The sequence below is a fragment of the Nicotiana tomentosiformis genome, chromosome 4, assembly GCF_000390325.3.
Source record: "Nicotiana tomentosiformis chromosome 4, ASM39032v3, whole genome shotgun sequence".
NCBI lineage: Eukaryota > Viridiplantae > Streptophyta > Magnoliopsida > Solanales > Solanaceae > Nicotiana > Nicotiana tomentosiformis.
In genome coordinates this window covers 101,539,038-101,564,560 of record NC_090815.1, presented here as the reverse complement: position 1 = coordinate 101,564,560, position 25,523 = coordinate 101,539,038, and the positions used below count along the sequence as shown (strand labels likewise).

Below are 25,523 nucleotides of genomic sequence, written 5' to 3'. Positions count from 1 at the left end.
GTAATATTCAACCTGTTTACCCTTCCATTAGCGCATATAACTCCATGTATACCAGCCCTTGCATGCATCAGAACTTGCCACTCCAATGCTAGAAGAATTCTTGGCACTTAGTGTCCATGAAGCCAATAAGGAATTATTCTGGTTTTGGAAAGTTGCTTTCCACTTTAGGAGAGCATTTGCTTCTTCAGTGGAAGCAAAAGTAACTGTGAAAAGATATACTGAAGGAAAGAAAATATTATAGGAACCATCATCATGGCTAAAGAATGAAATTAGGTTGTTTGATTTGGTTTGTAATGAACTCGTGTGTTGGGTAGAGTTTATATTATGGTGAATATCATTACAAGTCATTGGCATTTAATTCTCAACTTGTGAAGTAGAAAGACTTTGGAGTCGATGAGTTAATGTCTCATTATCCATGAAAGTAAATACCAATGAAATATGTACAAATACAACTGAACCATGTAGTTGGACAAAAGGCCCCAACCTCAGTTCTAGACCAACTCGATCTGAGACACCATTACTTTCTAATCTCTGCTACTAGTTAACATATAGTCATGTGCTAATATACTGTCTGCCTTTATATTTGGGGTTCGTGGCTTCTGCGCATATATTTTTTTTCCTAATAAGTAGTTTTGTTTTTATGCACAGCCTCTTCGGCCTCCGAAAAATATGTGCAACGCCTTTTCGAGGTTATGAATTCAAATGCTGCTCATTATTTTTCCTCTCCAGCTTTTTTCTTGTTTTTCCAGCTAACGGAACACTAAGAGAGCGAGGGTTGAAGTTCATTGTACCTTTTCTCTTTTGCTTCTTAAACATTAGTGTAAAAATCAGTACTTATTATGTAAATACATTACACAATTATTGAAGGGAAGACTGATACTTTTCTGTGCTTGAGCAGTTAGGAGGTGAACTAGTATGCAGCGCAATATGTGGTTAATCTTCAGTATTACAAACTGTCGGCTAGTCAAACAGATTTGGTAAATACTTACCAATGTTTGCACGAACGCATATCTACTATAAATTACCAGGTGATTTAATAAGAAAAGAATATATATAAATTACCCATGGTTACGTGATAAAATATGTGCAAACATATATCATATATCTATTGGTTTATAACAAACATCATTTGTACATTTTATATGGACAATTGTTCCATTGGCGAGTTCTAGTAAATGCCGTTGGATCACAATTTTATTTTAAAAAGATTGAAGAAAGAATAACAAAATGTCCACTCTCCATCGTCCACAAAGCTGACAGTGGTCTTGGCAGGAATGTCCATTGGTTCGTCAATATGGAATGAAATTGAAGGATTATTCTTTCTGCTGCAACATGGAAGTTTGCCAATTGCAACAGGTAAGGTAAAAGAAAAATAACAGGCCCATCACCCACTTTGCTTTTGAACTCTCATCACAGCCTCATTAACCAAACATAAAGAGCCGACCCTGCTAAGTATCGGGCAACAGGAAAATCCGAAAGCTCCCTAAGCAACATCTTGATACCTTTTCCAACATCCTCATCAAGCTTAGTCAAATCCATAGCCATCTAGTAAAAATGTACTCGTCCAATATGGTAAGCAATTAATTAAGCACATGCGGTTCAGAAACCCTATGAAAGGGCACAAATTCCCGGTGAGACAGCACCATAACACAGTAATATCCCACAAACCGAATCAACTAGAGATCTAGTACACCATCATATTGGAACCCTAATAGAGATGGTATCACACCCGACTACAGTAATGAAAAATACCCTAGCCGCTATCACATAACCTCGCCAAAAAAGGCACCTCTATATGCCACTGGAAAGTTCTACAGTGATTTCTAACACAAGTGCCAATATGAAGATAACAAGAAAGGTGAGTTCAGTGTATCCAGCAAAGTGCAGGTGGAGTCAAAGGTTAGGTTTGATAAATTAGCATTCTCACTGTTGGCAACGTGCACATGTTCCATTAAAAAGTAACCACTAGGAGACTAGGTCACCCAGCGCAACATAAACACACAACTTAGCTCCTGCAGAAGGTGCATGAACAGCATCCAGAGGATCCAAATGAACACATTAAGCAGACCATCAACACCAAAAAGCAGCATCAATTTGATAGGCTATCAGCTAACAGCAACAAAAGATCTACAGGGATCAGCTAGAATGTCATGCATATAAGCATGAACTCATGCGCTGTAACATAGTGCAACTATCATTAGCTTAATTATAGGTGCTACGCTATGTACTTGAAGAACATTTTTAACACCATAGAGCACATAAAAGATACTAGAACCAAGTATTAACAGATTGGGAAATTCATTATTTATTTTATTTACTTTGATAAGCATAAGATGAAAAAATCGTAGCAGCTCGATGTTTACGGTCAAACAATCACTACGCCTGAACTCATTGATTCAGTCCAATATTGATATCTCTACTCAACATAACAAAATCTTGACCTGCATTCAACTTCAATATACAAATGTGGTTTTTTCATCTTTAAGATGATCATAGCTAACACCTTCTCAGGGCAAAATATGAAGTTAAGGCAGAAAAAGGAAATGACTGTCAGGCCAAGGGCATAAACCTAGCGTGACTTCAGAAATTCAGGAGTTTCTTATCCTTACTGATCATGAGCATCCTGAACATTTGTATAGAAAACGATAATTTGTCACCAGCAACAAAACTACAACAGCAAAGCTAAAACAGCATCAACAGCTACTGCCTTTGCTTACCATTTAACCAACAAACAGTAGTATATCACCAGCAACAAATTATAAACAGCCAAGTTAAAACAGCATCGACAGCTGCTGCATCTTCTTGCCATTGAGCTAAGAAACAGTAGTTTGTGACCAGCAACAAAATTACAACCAACAGCAAATAAAACAGCATCAACAGCTACTGCATCATCTTGCTATTCAGCCACATTGACTTTTCACGGACCCAGCTATAGAAGGCCAATAATTTTCATCATAAGTAAATTACCACAAGGTATACTACTACAATATATGCAGTACACTTTGAATAAGAAAAGCAATAAGAAATCAAATAAAGCCAAACAGAAAATCCACAAAAGCAGTAATTATAAACCAACAATAGATATCTCAATATCAGAACACCAATCCATAATACCAGTATGCAGAGGTAACATCAAAGTTCTGGTATGGATCAAGTACAACAAAAAGAGTTAAACCTTATAAATAAGTCAGGCCAATCAGTTCTAGCAAGCAGAAAATAGATGAAAGGTCCTTCATTTGGGAATGTCCTCTTGATACGCAGCATTGACCAAAGCCAGATGACAATTGTGGCCTCCTCCTTTGCTACTTAATCCTACAAAAGCAAATGATGTTTTCTCATCACATTTATACTATAATAAAACAATGTACGACAGCCACAACTTACATCAGCATCAGAACATGGCAAGGGGCTGCGAGAACCAGCACGTCTACCACGCGGTGAGACACTCTTGGGAGTTGGAGACCGCTCCTTGCGATTACGACCATCTGGACTAGCATCCCTAGAAGGGGTTGTTCTGCGTGGAGAAGGGCTCCTCCGAGGACTGGGGCTACGACGAACAGGAGAGGCACTTAAATGTAAAATAACACGTCAGACAAAGCTTATGAGATTGCTTTCCCTGGGGAAGAGAGAGATAAGAAACAAAATATTTAATTATAAAAAATCTACCTTCCATGAGACCGACTTCGGCTGCGCCTCTCTTCATCATATTTACCCCTTCCACGAGCTTTGTGATAATCCGGGCTGCGGCTGCGGCTTCTGCTCCGCTGACGGTAATCTTTGTCTCTTCCACGGTACCGATCACGGTCATACCTCCCCCCACTTCTACTTCGGCTTCTCCTTTTAGAATCCTTGTCCCTATAATGATCTCGATGCCTAAGATAAATAAACAAATAAAAGAAGGTGAAGTTCAGATTGTGAAATACCGCCCCCTACAACCTCTTTTAGCTCAGAAAAATGTCAATCATTTAACTCAAGTACCACACAAAAGTGGGAAGCAAGATTATGTGAACACTTCCACCTTGTTTTGGAGAGGTCATAGGTGATAGCAGAAGAATATCAACAAATGGAGAACAAGAAAGAGGTAAGAGAGTATTCATTTTAACACCAGTATCCATTCTAAAACCCAATTATGTTTATCCACAAAAGCTCAAATTTTAACTATGCCTTGATGGGATCACCACATTCCACACCCATAATAGGTTTTGAAGTTATAGGTTGTTCTGAACACAATCCCAAGCAGATAACCGATATTAGTATCCAGCCAGGTAGTAGGTGATGATGCTGAACATATAAAGGAATCACCATCTAATCAAAATGAAACATGATTTCGCGATCCTACTCAGATATTTTGTAGTGTTTGCAGTGTAGATCGCTTTCTTCCGTTTAATATCTGGAAAAAAAACATTAACGGCAGGAAGCAAGTATATACCACAACATTATTTATTATCATAAATATTAATGACAGGAAGAAAGATAACAACTTTACTGATTTCCATACTTCCCTCTCTTACCGAGATGGCTGGTACATACTACAAAGACGAATTGAAAGCATGAAGGCCAAAATAAAGTCATTATCAATTCAATCATTCAACTCAACAAGAGGAAAAAATCTTCCCCAAAAAAGGAAAGCTTAACAAAGCTGCCGATTTATTAAGGGAAAATTCCATGTACAACAGCTGATGAAGGAGGATAATTTTACCTAAAATTCAGAAAACAGTCACCAAATTTTTTTCAAGAAAAAGATCATTCAACTAGTTAGGTTTGTCAACTGAAAAGCTACGGAAGCATCACCATCTCCCTTCCATTCCCTACTCCAGATCATCCACATTTTATTAAGGGCGGAAAAGGACAGGGAATTTCACGAAAATCAATTGCATAGCAGTTTTCACATGTTTTGATTGCAAAGAATCATGAGACCCAAAATAGCATCTCTCAAGCAGGCAGTAGAATTTTCTACTAGTAAATCCTGCAGCCTGATTTTAAAGGATCGTTTTAAACCTCCACACTCTGGTTACCAAAAGAAAAATTCTGATAATTCTTTTGACATCAATCAGTTAAAAATCAAAATTTGTAAATCTGAGCAACGGAAATGTTTGTCGATAGTATAATGTTAAGAGAAATTGGCAAAAAAATCTAAATCTCTGAATGCCTTAAACTATGTTTAATTCCACGAAGAGGAGTGAGAGGAACTAGTATGTTCACTTCCATAAGGTTGGAGTATTTTGATATTCTACTCCTAGTTGATTAGTGCTTACAGAATAATCTATATCTATATTATATTAGTCATTTGATTATGTTCCTAATATTTAGTAATAATTGTCTAATTAATTTTCTAACATTTAGAACTTTGAATCAACTAAAATTTTAGTTATTAAATCTTTCCTTATTTGAACCAAGTAAAACTACTAATATGCAAAAATTTAAAATCGAGTAAAATTTTACTTACCTAAAGTCCTTTTTTTATGATCTATTATTTCGACATGAAAACACTTAAACAATAACAATTAATTAATAAAAAGGTATATCTTAGTACTTGAAAATTATTTCTGTCCAAGTTTTTGCACCAACAAATATACGTGTACCATTATATTTGGAATGTTCGTTTCTTATGATTTTGTCCTTTTGTATTCTTTTCTGCAATCTCTTTGTTGTTTGTGAATTTATTAATGTAAATTAAAAGTTCTTATCAAATGTGGCTCATTAATTTATTTCTTTTGTGTTTTAGTTCCTTAGTTATTGACGGCTTGTAGTGCATTACATATCAAGTTAGTTATCGTATAATATTAGTTTAACATTAGTCATTTTAGACTTTATCATTGTCAATTATACATTATACTTATTTTTCTATGAGTTATAGGGTTAACCTCTTCATTCTCAAAATTTCTAAAAGACCAAAAGTATCAAATTTTTAATTCATTTTATTTGGCAAGAATCTTTGAAGAGTTGACAAAAGTATAAAGGAAAAAATATTTAACAAAATTTAATTTTTCAAATTTCATGCTTAAACAAAGTGTGGTCATTTTGAATTTAATACAGATCAACGAAACAACAGTGATTTTCATAAGATATTTTAAAAAATATACTCTTTACATTCACATAAAATACAGGTTTATAACAATATAGAAGTTTGCATTGTTAAGTTGTTTTCTTATAGAAGTGCTTTAAAATATCCAAGTTAACAATGTGAATACAAGTTAACATATCGTTCTACTTTTTCCAGGCTCCCAAATACAGTTAAAATTACAATAAGGCATCCAAGGATGTTTTCATACATGATTTCATTCTTTATTGAGCTAGCTTGTATAATATCGATATTCATAAGTTTTAGGCGCTTAAACTTCTTCTCTTAATTTTTGTTTTATAAACTTAAAATACATTATTTAACAATAATATTTATATAATTTTTAAAAAGTTTATACTTATTAACATGGGAACACGTGCAAAGCGCGTACCCTAAGACTAGTGTGAAATAAATAGATAAACTCTTAATTTCAGTGCATTTTTGAAAGTGTTGGGATAAATAATTTTAAAAAAAGAGAGAGAACTAGGGAGGGCTATCAAACCCTTTACAGTTTTAACTTCTAGTAGTCTTATACTTACCAGATAAGGACAAAACTCTACTCTATTGTTTCCCCTACCACCACCAGCTCTCTTTTCACCTCCAACTAAAGACAGTGTTAACCTGTTTAGTATTCTTTGAGAACCTTTAAGATCGCTTCTCTTAATCATTGTTATTAAAAGCCATCACTTCATCATGATGGAGGGTTATCGCTTCAAGGAAGCCGCGTGCTTTAAGAGGTGTGCACTTCAAATAATGAAGCGCAAATTAATATAAAAGAAAACAACGATTTTTTGAATCTCAATTTGGAGGAGTTGGATATATTTTGGAAATATTATGTATTGGTGCTAAAATTAGTTATTCTAATTGTAATTAATTGTTATGATACTAAATTCATGTATGACATTTTTTCTTTTCCATAGATTGCGCGCTTCAAAGAAACATAAATAAATAAATTGCGTGCTTCATTTCAAAGAAGTTGTGCGCCTCACTTCTCGCTTTTCACTTCAAGTCACATGGACCTTGCTGCTTCTTTTCACTTTTCGCTAGTAAAAACATTGCTCTTGACGTAGAAAGAACACATGATCACAAATTCCCATGAAATTCTTATAGGAAATATCCCCAAAGTTTGATTATGAGTAATCAATAGAGCTCAATGATCAGGATCGCATTAACACAAACAATTATATTCCAATTGAAATCCAAATGTCCACGATAGGACTTTAAGTGGACACAATTAAATAATTAAGCTCTTACCTTGATCTAGGACTACGGCTTCTTGACCTTCCTCCTGTCCTATTTACAGGCTCCAAAATTCTACCTTTGTCACTGATAAGAAAAAGAATCCTAGTCTCTATTAGACATAGTTTTATTGCCACAAAACAAAAGGTTATTACAACTCAATTTATAGGGTAAGATGCACCTAAATATAGAAGAATAAAAACCACAACTTTAAACAAGGAAGCTCTGCAACTTACTGAATATTTGCATCAAATAAAACTTACATTCTCTCGGCATTTGGGCCGTACTTTGCAAATCGAACCATTATTTCTCGACCATCTACAACTCTTCCTGTGCCCAAATATTGGTGTGATCAAGAGCAACATAAGACTACACCCAAAACGTAATATCTACAAAAAGTTTGAAGGACTAAATAACTTAATTTACATATTAGTGATCACTTCACTTACCATCGAGCTTTTCCACTGCCTTTTGAGCCTCATCCTGATACTTGTAGCGCACAAATGCAAAACCTCTAGAATCTCCAGTCCTAAAGCACCAAATAAACATTGTACATGTCAAATAATAGAGACACCACTACATCTTTGTCTATCTCCATACCAAGATAACACCAAGACATCATCTGTAGGTCTCAGCTCATAAGTAATGTAAAACTATCAGAAGTAACACCTTGAAGAGGAGAAATCATTTCCTCGCTATTTCACTTCAATATTTATATGATGGTACCAACTACACGCTGAACTTATAATATTTTTTCTATGACGATAGTGTTCGAGCCAAGTTGCGCGCACCTCCGACTATCCAAAACGATACCTGCATCCTCCCACCTAACAGTACAGGTACCCGGTAAAGCTGTTCACCAAGGCGTAGGCGGATAGGAAGAAATAACAGTTTAAAATATTAATTTGACTTATGTATTATATTAATGGTAGTTAAATTAAAATTTCAGGATAATGTTTGAAAAGTTAGTTTGACAGAGAATATATCAATTATCAGATGAATTTGAATTTTCGAAAGTTCCAATGTAAATGAATTTGAGCTCATCAAAGTTGTAAGTAAAGTATAGGATGATATAATTAGTTTAATGATGTCTAACATTTAATTGAGACATACCATATAACCAAGAAGTAGGATGGAGAAAAGAATACCACGGTAATAAATAAATAAATAAATAAATAAAGACAACAAACACATAACAAAGATACCGGTTTGCTCAATGACCCAAAGAAAATACATATACAAGCAAAGGTAAAATAGAAAAAGTAAGGACCTTCGGTCTCTAGGGATAAAGACATCGACAACTTTTCCATACTTATCGAAAAGAGGAAACAAGTCATCAGCAGTGGTACCTGTACAAGCAAACAATGATTGAGTAATATTAGATTCAACAACTTTGCAACACAAGAAAAAAAAAATTGCTAATTGGTAAATAAAGGGAAGAAGGGGGTAATTACGGAAAGTAACGTTGAGAACGAGCAGAGAGAAGGTATCTTTGATGTCCGGAGGGCCTGTTCTTCCGAAGTGAGACATCGCCGTTAGCCGGAGTGAATGACTGATAATAAGGTAGAATGGTGTTAGGGCTTGGTATCGGGTTGGAGAAGATAATGTAGTCTGTTTGTACCAAATTGGCCTTGACTTGTTTGCTTAAATTCAGTTTATGCCTCATATTTGGAGAAAAGGACACGAATAGTCCCTTATGTTTTAGGATTGATATACATTAGTCTTAATACTATACCCACAAGCAGTTTCGGTCCCTTAACTTTACCAAAATAGAACAATTTTAGTCTCTGCTATATTTACAACACATGGAGATAGTTATTTTTCACGAAGTTTATCTATAAAAAGTATGTAAACCGTTTAAGTTGAAGAAACCATTGGGACGATTTTCTCAAGATTCATTTCTCTTAATTCACACCTTAAGGAAAATATAACTTCAAGATCTCAAAAACAGAAGTGTTACTTAATTCAAAGGCAAAAACATTAATTGATTCACTATTTCATTTAATGGACGATAAAAGGAAACATATGAATGGGTTCAATTATAATGAATAGAGCTTTTTTTTGAGACTAGTTATAGAGTACGTGCCACGTATAGCCTAGCGATTATTATAAAATTTAAATGTAATAATCTTTAAATATAATGTATAAATTAAAATTACTTATTTACCTTATAAATAAAAATCAAAGCTTATAGAAAGTGCAATTTTTAATTCTGGATGATTGTTATTATAATTAATATTGTGAAAGGCCTTTTGTTCCTCCTTTGTTTAACTTCCTTGGAGAAGGAAGGGAAGTTACCCGCTAAAATTCAAAGGATATTTTTTTCATAAAAGAAAAATATTGAAAATCCAATTCGCTTATACTCATAATGAAGACTCCTAAACCTATTAGAGTTCTAGGTGCACAATATTTAGTTTCCTACTTTGATTTCTCCAATTTAGGTGTCAACTTGAGATTTTTCTTTTTTTTTTGGTGTTAATTACTTTTTCAAACAAGAAAAAAATTAATAATTAAAATTTTACTTGAATTAAATTCCTAAATATTAGGAAAGTAAAATTAAATTATAATTTTGTCTAGCGTGAAATATTTTTTTGAAGGGTAAAAAAAGATGATAATATTTTATTAAGGGGTTTCATGCTTTTAATATAGTATTAGTCTTAGAATATGCGTTTTGCGCGTGTACCCATATTAATAAGTAAATAAGTTTAAAAATCACTTAGATATTATCATATAATTTGTTAGAGTTATAAATTAAAAAATTTAAAAAAAATTTATAAGTTCCTAAAAATGATGAATGTCGACTCTATTTAGCTAGCTCAATAAAGGAAATAATCATGTCATGCTATCGTCCGCAAATCCTTATTGTGATTTTGAGGACTTTTCTGGGAATATTTTATGAAAATTGTTGATATTTTATTGACTTAATGCTGAAAATAAATAACACAAAATATTATTATTGTTATTCTTCGAAGATTTGACAAATAAAATAAATTAAAAAATTTAATTTTTTGATCTTTTAGAGATTCGGGAATGAGAAGTTTAGCTTATAGCTCTTAAAATTTGATACGTGATAATCTAAAGTCTAAAAATGAGTAATGTTTAGTTAATATTTTATAATAAATAATTAGGAACTAAATATAGAGACCTATTATTTGCTGGAACAAATGCGAAAAAAGAAAAAAATAATTTATGACAACTCAAATAGAATACATCTTGTCATTTGTTATTTCATATTTATTGCTTCAAGTTTACATTTTACCAATTAGACTCTTAATACTATATTATAACTGGATTTGCTTTATTGGTTGATTAGTTTTAGTACTAATGTTCTTTCTATAAAAATAACTTTATGTACCCTAATTAAGAGTTTGTCAAATTGAAAATTTATTTTTCATGAATTTAGAAAATAATTGAATTGGATTCTTTTGCTAATTAGTTGTATAATTTAGAGACTTAATTACTTATTATCAATATTAACAAAAATAATACATTTTTTATTGATTCAAATTCTTAAAGGTCATCTCATGATATAAATATCTAACTATAGTTATAATTTTATCCACTATGAATTACATGTTCAAAAGGTTTAAAAAAACTAATATGATCATATTTCACTATTGAATCTTTGTGTTTGCAGAATAACTAGTGTTATTGACTCTTGCCAATTACCTTTATGATCTCTCTTTCTCCCCATCTCTTTATATCTTTTATATTTTTAAATATATAGTTGCTTGTTCTAATTGGTAAATGTAGTTTTCAAAAATCATGTAAAAAAAATATTATTTGGGTGAAAAGTAGCCCAAATTTGATATGCAGATGTATTATGGTTCATATATATAGTTCAAAGTTAATATGTAAAGAATTATAATTATATTACATTTTTAAATAAATAAATAAATTATATTAGATAATTAATATATTAAATAATTTTAAAATCCTATATTAAGATCTTTTACATAGTTCAAATAAGAAAATAGATAAAACTTTAAGTAATTTTGAAAAGGGGATAACTTTCTTAAGTATATTAACCATTATTTTTATAAAATTAGCACATTACAGTTTGTTATATTTTTTTCTAAGTAAATAAATAACTTATATTATATATTTAAAATAATAATTGATTTTTACTTCCTATTTAAAATTTCTTACATATTTCAAAGTAATGATTAGACAAACAAACTTTAATTGATTTGGAAAAAAGGATAACTTTTTAAAGTTTTTGCCATTATTCTACTTTTAAAATTTGCACCTTTTATACACCATACAAATTGGTTGGTATTATATTTTATCGTCCTACATATTTTTACAACTTCCACAAATACTAAACATGGAAAGATAATACTACTCATTTTAAAACCTAGATATTAGGACTTCTTACCTAGTCCAAATAAGGAAAAGTTTAATAACTAAAATTTTATTTGATTTAGAAGTCCTAAATATTAGGGAAATAATTAAAATTATAATTTTGTCCAATGTAAAATCTATTTTTAAAGTATATAAAAGGCGAACAACATTTCGCTAAAGGTTTTTGTGCTTTTAATATAGTATAAATAGATATGAACGAGGGAAATGGATTTGGAAATGTGTATCTCAATTGTTTCTTTAGTTTAAAAGATTCGTAAATTTCTAACAAGTAAAGCTGCTTCATATTGTATGGTTAAATTCGACAAACTATGTGGATTATACTTTTTATACGTAAAATCATGGAAGAACTATACATTGATTATTATTTAGTCCCTTTGGGAGTAGTATCTACCACTAACCATTCTAATTTTGAGGTCCGGGCCATTTCCAGGCATCTTAAGATTTACTGAAAATCGGCCAAATGACATGCCTGTCAAACTAGAAAACATGTCTTTGGAATACGAGAGTGGCGCTGGAATTGGAGGGGCACATTTCTGTGCATTAGTTTTGAAGGGAAAAAACGGCGTGCACTGTGCAGAACAAATTGCGGTTTTTGAGTACTACAAACTGTCGGCAGATCTTGATAAATTATCTAACTACTTGCAGGTGCTTACACCCAACCAGGTGCTATAATCATTAGATAAATATCAATTAACCAGAGACAGATAAGCGATAAATAGATGTGCAGATATATGCATTACTGGTTTTCTGTAAACACCAAATGTGAACTAAATATTTAGTAACAATTCTGTAAGGAGAATTGTTCAATTGCTTGTAAATGTCTATTATCATCCGATCACAATTTGTTTTAAAAGGACTGAAGAAAAGAATAATAAATGTCAACTCTCCATGGCGTGGAAAGCTGACAGAAGCCTTGGCAAGAATCTCCATTGGTTCGTCAATACAGAATGAAATTGAAGGATTATTCTTCGTAGAGCAACGTAAAACTTTTATCAACGGCAACAGGAAGGCAAATATATATGACATGGCCATCAACAACTTTGCTTTTGAACATATTACTGCCTTATTAGCCAAACAGAAAGAGCCAATCCTGCAAAGTATTGCCCGTAACAGGAAAAATCAAATGCTCCCAAAGCAGTATCATGTTACCTTCCCAAACTTGCTCATCAAGCTAGTCAAATCCATAGCCATCTAGCAAAGAGTACTTGTCCAATATGGTAAGCACATACCATTCCGAAGCCCTATGGAAGAGCACAAATTCCTAGGGAGAGAGTACCCTAACACAGTAATTTACCCCACTACATCAATCAACCAGAGTTCTAAAACACCACCATATTAGAACCCTAATTGACAAAGGGTATCACACTCGACTATTGTAATGAAATACCCTAGCCGCTATCCCATAACCTCACTTAAAAGGAGATCAAAAGCCCTAATTCCACCTCTAAATGCCATTGGTACATTCTACTGTGATTTCTATACACACTTGCCAATATGAAGATAATGAGATACATGCATCAAGCCACTAGCAGACGGAGTAAAAGAAGGTTAAGTTTTGATAAGATTAACATTCTCACAGGAAACCATCAGATCTCCAAATCGGCAATGTGCACATGTTCCACTAAAAAATAACCAATAAGAGACGCAGATGGTGTATATCTGAGGTGACTCAGCACAACATAAACACACAACTTAAGCTCCTGCAGAAGGAGCATGAACAACATGCAGAGGGTCCAACTGAACACATCAAGCAGACCATCAACACCAAAAAGCAGCATCAGTTCGATAGGCTATCAGCTAACAGCAACAAAAGATCTACAGAGATCAGCTAGAACTTCACGGGCATGAACTCATGCGCTGTAACATAGTGCAACTATCATTAGCTTAACTATAGGTGCTATGCTATGTACCTGAAGAACATTTAACACCATAAAGCAAATAAAGATACTAGAACCTAGTATTAACAGATTGCGCGATTCATTATTTATTTATTTTGATAAGGGTAAAAATGAGAAATCAAATCAGTGCAATGTTTAAGATCAAACAATCACTACATCTGAACTCATTGATTTGGTCACATTGAAATTTCTACTCGGTATAACAAAATATCGACCTGGAATCAACTTCAATAGCTACACTTGAACATGTGGATTTCTTTCATCTTTAAGCTGATCACAGCAAAAACCTTCCCAGGACAGAATATAAAGACAGAAAAACAAAACGACTGGCAGGCAAAAGGCATAAACCTAGTATGACTTCAGTTATTCAGGAGTTTTGATCCTTACCGATCATGAGCATCCTGAACATTTGTATAGAACCCGATAATTTGTCACCAGCAACAAAATTACAACAGCAAAGCTAAAACAGCATCAACAGCTGCTGCATATGCTTGCCACTCAACCAACAAATAGTAGTATGTCACCAGCAACAAATTATAATCAGCCAAGTTAAAACAGCATCTACAGCTGCAGCATCTCCTTGCCATTCAGCGAAGAAATGGTAGTTTGTGACCAGCAACAAAATTACAACCAACAGCAAATATAACAGCATCAACAGCTGCTGTATCATCTTGCAATTCAGCCACATTGATTTTTCAGGGACCCAACTATAGAAGGCCAATAATTTCCATCATCAAGGTATACTATCACAATATTCCATGCAAGTATACTATGAATAAGAAAAGAAATAAGAAATCAAATAAAGCCAAAAAGAAATTCCACCAAAGCAGTAATTATAAACCAACAGTAGATATCTTAATATCACAATACCAATCCATAATACCAGAATCAGAGGTAACATCAAACTTCTGATATGATCAAGTACAACAAAAAGGAGTTAAACCTTATAAATAAGTCGGGCCAATCAGTTCTAGCAAGCAGAAAATAGATGAAAGGATCCTTCATTTGGGAATGTACTCTTGATACGCAACAGCGACCTAAACCAGATTACATTCGTGGCCTTCTCCTTTGCTCCTTAATCCTACAAAAGCAAATAATGCTTTTTCATCACATTTATACCGTAATAAACCAATGTATGACAGCCACAACTCACATCAGCATCAGAATGCGGCAAGGGGCTGCGAGAACCACCACGTCTACCCCGCGGTGAGACACTCTTTGGAGTTGGAGACCGGTCTTTGTGATTACGTCCATCTGGACTAGCATCCCTAGAAGGGGTTGTTCTACGTGGAGAAGGGCTCCTCCGAGGACTGAGGCTACGGCGAGCAGGGGACACACTTGATGTAAAATGACACGTTAGACAACACTTCTGAAAATAGTTTTCCATGGGGGGGAAGAGAGAGAAGAAGAAGAAGCAAAATAAGAATAGAAAAATTTCTACCTTCTATGAGACCGGCTTCGGCTGCGCCTCTCCTCATCATATTTACCTCTCTCGCGATCTTTGCGGTAATCTGGGCTGCGGCTTCTGCTCCGACGACGGTAATCCTTGTCTCTCCCACGGTACCTATCACGGTCATATCTGTCCCTACTTCTACTTCGGCTTCTCCTTTTAGAATCCTTGTCCCTATAATGATCACGATGCCTAAGATGAAAAATAAAAGAAGGTGAACTTCAGATTGTGGATACAACTCTTCAACAGCTCAAAGCAAAATGTAAATCATTTAACTCAAGTAGCACATTAAAGGGGAAGCAAGATTATTTGAACACTTCCACCTTATTTTGGAGAGAAAATGGGTGATAGCAGAAGAATATCAACGATGGGAAGACAAGGAAGAGTTAAGAAAGTATTCATTTTAACACCAGTAGCCATTCTAACACCCAAATATGTTCCACTTCCACAAAAGCTCGAATTAGTCATACCTTGATGGGATCACCACATTCCACACCATAATAGGTTTTGAAATTATAATATCCAGCCAGGTAGTAGGTCAGTCGTTTTGCAGGGTTTGCAGTCTAGATTGCTTAAATTAATTAAATGCAAATGTTTTCTACCATTTAATATTGAAAATAAAAAGATTAATCACAGAAAGCAAGTAAAATAACGACATTATTCATTATCATGAACATTAATGGCAGGAAGTAAGATAACAACGTTACTAATTTCCATATTTCCCCCTCTCTCAGCTTAACATATTGAGATGGTTGCTACATACTGCAAAGAGGAATTGAAAGCATGAAGGCCAAGTAAAGTCATTATCAACTCAATCAATAACAAAACTGCCAATTTATTAGGAAGGGCAAGTTCCATGTACAACAGCTGAGGGGGGAGAAAAATTTTACTTAGAATTCGGAAAACTGTCTCCGAAAAAAAAGAATTTTTAAAAGAATCCAACTAGTCAGGTTTGTCAACTGAAAAATCTATGGGAACGTAGGCTAAACCTAAGTTGCTCGGACATGGCAATTTCGGTACCGTACCGGTGTCGACACGACACTGACACGGGTAAGGGTGTGGGATTTGTGTCGGATCCGGTCAAACTAGATCGGGTGCGTTGACCAAAAATTTGGGGAAATTGATTTCCCTAAGTAAAGATTTGAAGAGATGGGAAACGAAATACCTTCAATTTCGCTGCTATGTAGTAATTTATACTAGTCCTTTTGTCTCCTTTGAAGCTTTTTGTCTTGGTCAATCTTTGAGTTTCCATGCTGCAAGTTTCTGAAATCAAGAGCTCTGTGTTTTTTTTTAGGGCAGAGAAGCTGTTGATGGGTGGACTACTGGACTGAGGCATATTGGGAAGGGCTCGAATGGGTGTGTTGTACTGGAAAAAACCAGAGACATGGAGAAGGTTTTGTTGGTGAAGATGATTAAGAAGGACTGAAGAAAGGCGCAGAGAAGAACGGCGCAGAGAAGAACGATTGAAGAAGAAGACCTAGGAACTAATTAGGAGAACTAGTTTGTTAATTGATACATATATTATAATATTTTTCCACGTTAGTTTATGAGATAAATATTACAAATATTATATTCAAAAGTTTTAAGTTTATAAAAATTAGAGTTTTAGTTGTACCAAAATAATTAGAGTTTTAATCAAAATAATAAACAATTATTTAATTGTAAACTAAATTTTCTTTTTTTATGCTTTAAAGGCACACATTTTTTTATGTGAGTAAACTTCATATATATTACAAACAAGTATTTACTCTAAATAAACAAATTCTATTAATTAACCTAATAATACTATTTATAAATATTTTTTCTCTATTAATTAGCATATTATTTTTTTGACAGAATATGATCGCGCGAAGCCTAGAAAAATTTATAAATTGTACATAATAAAATTGACCCCTTTGTTCTCCATTATATGCTATGTTGTGACACATATTGTAAGGGTAATTATAAATCACATGATTTGAGAATGAACTAAAATAATTTAGAAAAATGTCAAAGAAGAATAATCGCAAATTTTAGAAACCAAATCAAGAATTAGAGCATTTAAGAACACTTCATTTATATTAGTTAAAGTGAATATGAATTATTTGTATTCTTATAGTATATTTGATTAGGACCGCCAATTAATATCGAGCTATCGAAATACTTGAAATATAATTAATTATTAATGGTTAAGGTTATATAGCTTTCCGACAAATTACATTAATCGAATAGAGTAGAAAACTCTTCTTGTTAGATTGTTTGTTCTTCCTATAAAATCAAGTGGGTAAAAATCTCATTTAATAGTATAAGTTTTGATATAACGAATTGCACAAAGTTTAATCACATAAATTATATATTTGATTAGGGCTAAAATATAGATTTATCTAGTTATCTATTAATAAGGCATACAGCACTACGATGATATTATTCTTAAATAAATCACATTTATCACATTAATAAATGTCTATTTAATGTTAGTATATACGTTAGTCTATATGTGTTAGTGTATGCGTTAGTCTATAAATCACATTAGCATTAGTCTATTTAATAAATGTTTATTTAGTTGTTCCCCCACCGTTGGTTTTCCCCCCAAAAGTACAAAAGTGACCCATAAGGCTACTAATTCCTTTCAAAAGTATTTTCTCACCAAACAAAGTCCCTCAAAAGTCCAAACGCCTGTTGCCTTCATCTTGTTTACCATTCCAAACGCCTACTGCCTCCAAAGTCCATTCCATTTTGCTGCATCTTCATCTTCTTCTTTACCATTTTATTTAGCTCTTAAAAATGTCTTCTTCTACCTCCTCAACAGCAAATCAAAAGGGGAAAGGTTTGTTAAGGCCAATAAAAAGTGTAGGCTCCGACTTTGATGATAAACCTCTTTGGAACCATGTCAAAGTTCTTTCACTTACTCCAAATGGTGGTGGAAATAGAATATGGTCATGTAACTATTGTAACAAAAGAGTTACGGGATCATATTCTAAAGTCAAAGTCCATTTGTTAAAAATCTCTGGTCAAGGTGTTCAAATATGTAAAGAGATAAGCAAAGAAGTTTGTGAAGCTTTGAAGCAAGAACATGAAGAAGCTGAAAATAAAAAAGCATCTGTACAACTTGATGCGAGGAAAAAATCAGATTACGTATCGCTTCCTGAAGGGTCGGATTTATCGCATTTTAAAAAAAGAAAAGGTTCAAACGTTGGAGCTCTAGAGAAGTCGTTCGGCATTGAGAATAGAAACATCGCCGACAAAATGGTAGCCCGCATGTTCTACGCTTCAGATTTATCTTTTAATTTTGCCAAGTCTCCTTATTTTAGAAAGTATTCAGAGTTTTTGGCAAAGACTTCTTTACCCGGTTATGTTCCGCCAACGTACAATAGGTTAAGAACTATCATTTTAGCTCAAGAAAAAGCTCATATTGATAGAAAATTGCAACCTATTAAGGATGCATGGAAGAGAAAAGGATTGTCTATTTGTTCCGATGGATGGTCGGATATTAAGAGGCGACCATTGATAAACATAATGGCGGCTTCTAGTAGTGGTCCAATATTTTTAAAATCAATCAATTCAAGTGGCGTTGTGAAGGGTGGAGAATATATAGCTAATTTGTTCATTAAATCAATTGAGGAAGTTGGTGCAAGTAATGTTGTTCAAGTTATCACCGATAATGCAAGTAATATGAAGCTTGCCGGTTCTACGGTTGAGCAAACTTATCCACATATATTTCGGACACCATGTGTTGTTCATTGTTTGAACCTTGCACTAAAAAGCATGTGCCAACCTTCCGAAAAATCAACTCAATTTATAAAATGGATTTTAGATTTGATTGATGAAGTTAGTAGCTTGAAAAATTTTGTGTTGAATCATGATATGGCTCGTGCTCTTTTTCAAAAAGCATCCAGCGTTGTCTTTATTGAAAGTTGCCGAAACGAGATTTGCATCTCATGTTGTCATGACTAGTCGTGTTCATCAAGTGAAAGCATCTTTGGAAAGAATGGTAATGGATGATGATTGGAGAAACTATAAGGGAGATAAAGTGATTTAAGCTAAAACGCGTGAAATTAAATCCCTTGTAATGAATGACGAATGGTGGGATAAGATTGAGTACTTTTTAAAGTTTACCGAACCAATTGTGTCTATGCTTAGAAGTGCCGATCTTGATGCTCCAAAGTTGAATCTTGTTTATGATATGTGGGATACAATGATCGAAAAGGTGAAAGCAATTATCTTTGAACAAGAGGGAAAAGATCTTATTGTCGGGCAATCAGACTTTTTTTATACAATTCAAGAAATTCTTGTTGTTAGGTGGAATAAGAGCAACACCCCTTTACATTGTATGGCACATTCTTAGGTACCAAAATACTACCATGAATCATGGCTTAAAGGGGAAGGCAGTGGGGTTCGAAGGCTTGCTCCAAATGAGGATAGAGAGATCTCCTTAAATAGAGTTAAATGCTTTCAAAGATACTTTAAAGATTCAAATGATCTAAAACAAGCGTCTTTAGAGTATGGAGCATTCGCAAGTGGTAGTGGTTTCTTTAATGAGCCTCATGTGGTTGAGGCTATGATGTATGAGGAGCCTCTATCTTGGTGGGCTAACCATGGTGTAAACGCTCCACTTTTGCAAAGCTTGGCGTACAAATTGCTTTCACAACCGGCTTCTTCTTCTTGTTGCGAAAGGAATTGGAGCACCTATTCGTTGATCCATAGTATCAAAAGAAACAAGTTAGAGACTTTTAGAGCCGAAGATCTAGTTTTTGTGCACTACAATCTTCGCTTGCTTTCTCGTCAAAAAGAAACATATACAAGTGGCCCAAGAGCAAGTATTGGGATGTGGGTATGTCTATAGTTTATGTTTTCTTGAATTTATATTTCCTTTAGTATTTTTTTTATTTTTTAAATCATTTTTATTTTAATTGTGCCTTAGGTGGAGATCGTTTTGATGTTGATGAAGCCACCAATGATCTACTTGACTTATCAATCGATGAACCTCAACTAGAAGGAGTCATATTTGAAGAGGAGATTGAAGATGTGCAAGAAATTGATCTTGAAAATATTGAGGAAGTATGCTAAATGTTATTGTTCAATTGTTAAAACTTAGTAGTTATCCTCTCCTACTTTTTGTTAGTCTATATAGTTCAATGTTAATGTAACTTTATATGGGAATGCTCGAATGGTGATTGCAATTGTAGACTTGTAGTTTATTTTTTCCTTTTTGGTGTTCATACTTATTTTGATTGACTTAATGAGAATGGCTAACTCTTCATAATTTGTGACTTGTCAGAGAAATGCTAATTGCTAAATGATATTTACATCTTTTATTCTCTATGTTCTTGTCAAGGTCATGTTCTTCGACAAAAACAGTAAAAGCCTAAAAGGTATGTTTTCAGTTTTCTTTATCATTATATATCCAACTCTTTTACTTATGTAATTATATGATATTTATTATGTTTTAATATACTTTGTGTAACTTGTAGGAGAATATGAGAATGGAAGAAAATCAAGAAATCGCGCCTACAACTTGAGAATAAAAATCCACACTTTACAAGTTATAGGTAAGTATTCCATAAAATTTCTCATAATGTAGAGATATTTTTATTTTTGAATTATTTTTAGCCGGATCCCCGCACTCGTGTCGGTTCTAGGATTCGTATCCCCGAATCGAAAAATTTCCATCTCAAAGGATCCGACCTCTAGATCCGCACCCGTGTCGGACACCCGCACCCGTGTCAGTGCAACTTAGGGCTAAACATCACCATTTCCCTTCCATTTCCCTACTCCAGATCATCTACATTTCATTAAGGCTGGAAAGGACAGGGAATTTCAAGAAAACCAATTCAACAGCATTTTTCACATGTTTTGATTGCAAACGGTCATGAGACCCAAAATAGCATCTCTCAAGCAGGCAGTAGAATTTTCAACTAGTAAATCCTGCAGCATGATTCTAAAGGATCGTTCTAAACCTCAACATTCTAGTTACACGAAGAAAAATTCTGATAACTCTCTTGACGTCAAAATCAGTTGGAAACCAAAATTTGTAAATCTGAGCATATGAAATTTTTGCCAACAGTATAATGTTATGCAATTGGGAAAAATAAATCTAAATCTCTGAATGCCTTAAACTATATTTAATTCCACAAAGAGGAGGGTAGGCCCAAGAAAGAGGACCTTGATTGTTCATTTCTATATGGCTAGAGATATTTTATATTCTACCCCTAGTTGATTAGCACTCGCAGAAATTAAGTAAAAAAATAGATAAACCTTCCTTATTTCAGTCCAATTTTGAAAGAGTTGAAACAAAGAGAAAAAAAGACTGGATGGCTATCAAACCATCTACTATAACATCCACTAGTCTTATACTTATTTACCAGATAAGGGAAAACTCTACTCCTTTTGTCTCCCCTTCGCTCACCAGCTCTCTTCTCACCCCCAACAAAAGACAGTGTTAACCTGTTTAGTGTTCGTTGAGAACCTTTAAGATTTTTTCTCTTGACCATTGTTATTAAAAGTCATTGCTTCATCGCATTGACAAGCAAAGGGTTATCGCTTCAAGGAAGCCGTGTGCTCGAGAGAAGTGTGCGCTTCAAATAATGACGCGCAAAGTGATCTAAAAGAAAAGCAAGCATTTTATGAATCTCAACTTGGAGGAGTTGGATTAATTTTGGAAATATTGCATATTTGATGGTGAAATTAGTTATTTTAATTGTAATTTGATTTATTTTTTTCGAGAAAGGTAACAATGATTGTAATTTGATTTTTACTACACTAAATTCATATATGCCATTTTCTGCTTTTCCATAAACGTCGTGCATCAACGAAAAATAAATACATAAATTCTGTGCTTCACTTCTGGATTTTCGCTGCAAGTACCATGGACCTTGTCACTTCCTTTTCGCTTTTCGCTTTTAAAAACATTGCTCCTTAGGTAGAAAGAACACATGATCACAAACTCCAACGAAATTTCCTATAGGAAATATTCCCAACATTTGTATGACTAATCAACAGAGCTCAATGATTAGGATCACATTAACACAAACAATTATATTCCAATGGGAATCTCGATGTTCACAACAGGGCTTTAAGTGGAAGAACTAAGTAAATAAGCTCTTACCTTGATCTAGGACTGTGGCTTCTTGACCTTCCTCTTGTATTTTGTACAGGCTCCAAAATTCTACCTTTGTCACTGATCATAAAAACAATCCTAGCCTCCATTAGACATAGTTTTATTGTCACAAGCAAATGGTTATTACAGCCCAATTTATAGGATAAAAAATGCACCTAAATATACAAGAGTGAAAATCACAACTTTCAACAACGCAAGCTCACAACTTAATAAATATTTGCATCAAATAAAACTTACATTCTCTCAGCATTTGGGCCGTACTTTGCAAATTGAACCATTATTTCTCGACCATCTACAACTCTTCCTGTGGCCAAATAATAGTGTGATTAACAGCAATATAAGGCTACCACCCAAATTGTAATATTCAGAAAAATATTGGAGGACTAATAACTTAATTTAAATGTTAGAAATCACTTCATTTACCATCAAGCTTTTCCACTGCCTTTTGAGCCTCATCCTGATACTTGTAGCGTACAAATGCAAAACCCCTAGAATCTCCAGTCCTAAAGCACCAAACAAATAACAGAGTTTAAAATATTAATTTGACTTATGTATTATATTAATGGTAGTAAAATAGAATTTCAGGATAATGTTTGAAAAGTTCGTTTGACATAGAATATATATAATGAAAACCCTCAGGGGTTGGCCTGGTGGCAATTGACTTGAGCCTTGGGGTTTGCTCCCTTTCAAGGCCTCAAGTTCGAAACCCACTGGGTGCAAACAATTTCTGAGGGCCATCGGACTGGGTAAAACCTGAATTAACCGTGGTGCACTTGCGGGAAACTCCTTGCCGAGGGTGCACAATTGCGGGAAACTCCTTGCCGAGGGCCTGTGCACCCCCGGGATTAATCGGGGCTCAAAGAGACTCGGACACCCGGTGCAAAATCAAAATATATAATGAATTTAAATTCTCAAGTGGCAAAGCAAATGAATTTGAACTCATCAAAGTTGCAAAAAAGTATAGGATGATATTATTAGTTTAATGATGTCAGACATTTTAGATCGTCCTAAAATAAAAGGTGGGTCATATTAATTGAGACTATTATGATATAACCAAATAGGATGGAAGCAAAACGGTGATAAAAAAAGACAACAACCCATAACAAAAGTTTACTCGGTGACCCAAAGAAAACAGTACATATTACAAGAAAAAGGTTAAATAGAAAAAGTAAGAACCTTCGGTCTCTAGGGATAAAGACATCGACGACTTTTCCATACTTATCGAATAAAGGAAACAAGTCATCAGCGGTGGTACCTGTACAAGCAAACAGTAACAGCAATTGAGTAAGGAGTATCAAATTCAACAACTTTGCAACAAAAGAAAAATAAATTTGCTAATTGGTAAATATAGAGAAAGAGAAAGGGGTAATTACGGAAAGTAACGTTGAGAACGAGAAGAGAGAAGGTATCTTTGATGTCCGGAGGGCCTGTTCTGCCGAAGTGAGACATCGTCGTTCGCTGGAGTGATATGATAAAGTTGAATGGTTAGGGTTTGAGCTATAGGTTATGAATGCTGCAGAAGACAAATGGTGCCAAATTGACTTCAACTTATTTGCTAAACTTCAGTTTATGCCACCTATTTGGAGAAAATTACAAGAATAGTCCCTTTTGTTTTGAGATTGGTCTAAACTAGACCTTACCTATATAATAAGTGAAAGCCTTTGGTACGACCAAGGGTACTTTATAGTAAATAAAAGCTGCTTTATGGTTAATTGTGAGGTGTCTTTCAACCTTGAAAGACAAACACGTGTTGTCTTTGCTCTTCCGTTTGTGGTTGGGCCTTTGATGACGATTCCAGAACCAAAGTATGGTTCTTTTGGACTCAAACAATCATAACATATAAAAAAAAAGGCACCATAATATGTATAGTGTGGTTATTTATTACGTTATACCTTAACGGCACATTTATCCGTTAAGGTATAGCGCGGTCAATAACCTCGCTTTATTTGAACTTAAATGGACGGGAAGGTATAGCGCACATATGTACCGCGCTATAGTATATCCGTTAAGGGATGCTGAGGATCTTTCACAGGCGCATGTTTGTTTGTATTACTATTATTTATATTTATTTTTATCTCATTGATTAGTCATCAATATCTAAGGCGTTTTTATTTTTTTTAAAAGACATCATCCTCGCCCGTCACGGAGGCCACTTTGTACGATACCGGCACGCCTGAGACGGATGATTATATTCAGGAGCCCGCCGAGACCATGGTAAGACCATTAAATTTTTTTAGCTAACACGAATATTAGTAATATATATTTCATATACTAAAACATTATCACCAACATCCATTTGGTTCCGTATACGCGTTATTTTTTGCACTTGTCGTTGACGCAAATACTCCTTGTTACACACCATTTTAAATGGTTTCGGCAGCCAATAATGCTCAACACCCACTGGCTGCAACTGTCCACTGTAGGTGTTTAAGTATGCAGCAACTCTATATTCTTTATCAACGTACCTAGTTGTCGCGAAACCTGTATGTTGAAAGCACTTCAGGGCATGTGAGCACGGCATGTGATAGATGGACCATTTTTCACAGGAGCATAACCTTCTGGCTTCATTGGCGGTGTGTGTAGTATTCCCCCAGTTGTGATGAATAGCAGTGCGATCTTCAAAAATATTTTGCTCGTTGCAATACTGCAAAAATTTTAACGACCCGACCGGTCATTTTGAGCATTTACGCCCCTTTCAACTATTTGAAGTATTGAATAACTTCCTACGAGGTATTATGACTTGTGTGAATTATTGGTTTTGGTTTTAAGGTATTTCGGAGTTAGCTTGGAAGAATGAATTTCATGTTGGAAGCTTAAGTTGAAATAGTTGATAGGATATTGACTTATGTGTAAACGACCCCGGAATAGATTTTTGATAATTTTAATAGCTCTGTATGGTGATTTTGGACATAGGAGCGTATCAGGAAAATTATTTGGAGGTCGGTAGAGGAATTAGGCTTGAAATGGCGAAAGTTGAATTTTTGGGAAGTTTAACCGGGGAGTTGATTTTTTGATATCGGAGTCGGAATTCAGTTCTGAAAATTTTCATAGATCTGTTATGTTATTTATGACTTGTGTACAAAATTTGAGATCAATCGGAATTGATTTGATACGTTTCGGCGCAAAATATAGAATTTGAAAGATTTAAAAACTCATAACTCGATTCGATGCGCGATTCGTAATTTCTGCATTGTTTGGCATGGTTTGAAGCCTCAACTAAGTTCGTATTGTATTTTGGGATATGTTGGTATATTTGATTAAGGTCCCGAGGGCCGAGGGTGGATTTCGAAAGGTTAACGGAATGAATTTCAGACAAAAGGAGCTGCTGGAATTTTTCTGCTGCAGAAGCTGTTTTTGGACAGCAACTGGTGCAATCACAGAGCCAATTTTGAAAGCTTATATCTCAAAATCTAT

General features: G+C 34.3%; 2 protein-coding genes across 10 annotated transcripts; both read right to left on the bottom strand.

The window, feature by feature from the left end:
• Window positions 1-1,083: 1,083 nt before the first annotated feature.
• On the bottom strand, window positions 1,084-8,922 carry LOC104101216 (serine/arginine-rich splicing factor SC35-like). 4 transcript variants are annotated; one of them, XR_001970214.3, is made up of 10 exons: window positions 8,755-8,914; window positions 8,571-8,649; window positions 7,750-7,829; window positions 7,564-7,630; window positions 7,316-7,387; window positions 3,667-3,873; window positions 3,385-3,568; window positions 3,176-3,312; window positions 2,718-2,929; window positions 1,084-1,545 (listed from the first exon to the last, which is right to left on the bottom strand). XR_001970214.3 is itself a non-coding variant. In XM_009608660.4 (8 exons), the coding sequence occupies exons 1-8, from the start codon at window positions 8,828-8,830 to the stop codon at window positions 3,307-3,309; spliced, it is 771 nt and encodes a 256-aa protein (XP_009606955.1). In that variant the 5' UTR covers window positions 8,831-8,922; the 3' UTR covers window positions 3,062-3,306. The 4 variants fall into 4 exon arrangements, 2 of the variants coding, with proteins under 2 accessions (XP_009606955.1, XP_033513293.1); XR_011415545.1 differs by lacking the exon at window positions 2,718-2,929; XM_009608660.4 differs by lacking the exons at window positions 1,084-1,545; window positions 2,718-2,929 and having other exon boundaries at window positions 3,062-3,312; window positions 8,755-8,922.
• A 3,448-nt stretch (window positions 8,923-12,370) lies between these two features.
• Window positions 12,371-23,709, bottom strand: LOC104101215 (serine/arginine-rich splicing factor SC35-like). 6 transcript variants are annotated; one of them, XR_011415546.1, is made up of 10 exons: window positions 23,483-23,641; window positions 23,286-23,364; window positions 22,533-22,612; window positions 22,347-22,413; window positions 22,098-22,169; window positions 15,005-15,205; window positions 14,717-14,900; window positions 14,507-14,644; window positions 13,875-14,270; window positions 12,371-13,833 (listed from the first exon to the last, which is right to left on the bottom strand). XR_011415546.1 is itself a non-coding variant. In XM_009608658.4 (8 exons), the coding sequence occupies exons 1-8, from the start codon at window positions 23,556-23,558 to the stop codon at window positions 14,639-14,641; spliced, it is 765 nt and encodes a 254-aa protein (XP_009606953.1). In that variant the 5' UTR covers window positions 23,559-23,709; the 3' UTR covers window positions 14,364-14,638. The 6 variants fall into 6 exon arrangements, 1 of the variants encoding a protein (XP_009606953.1); XR_687406.4 differs by having other exon boundaries at window positions 12,371-13,522; window positions 13,951-14,270; XR_011415548.1 differs by having other exon boundaries at window positions 12,371-13,402; window positions 13,951-14,270.
• Window positions 23,710-25,523: the final 1,814 nt, after the last annotated feature.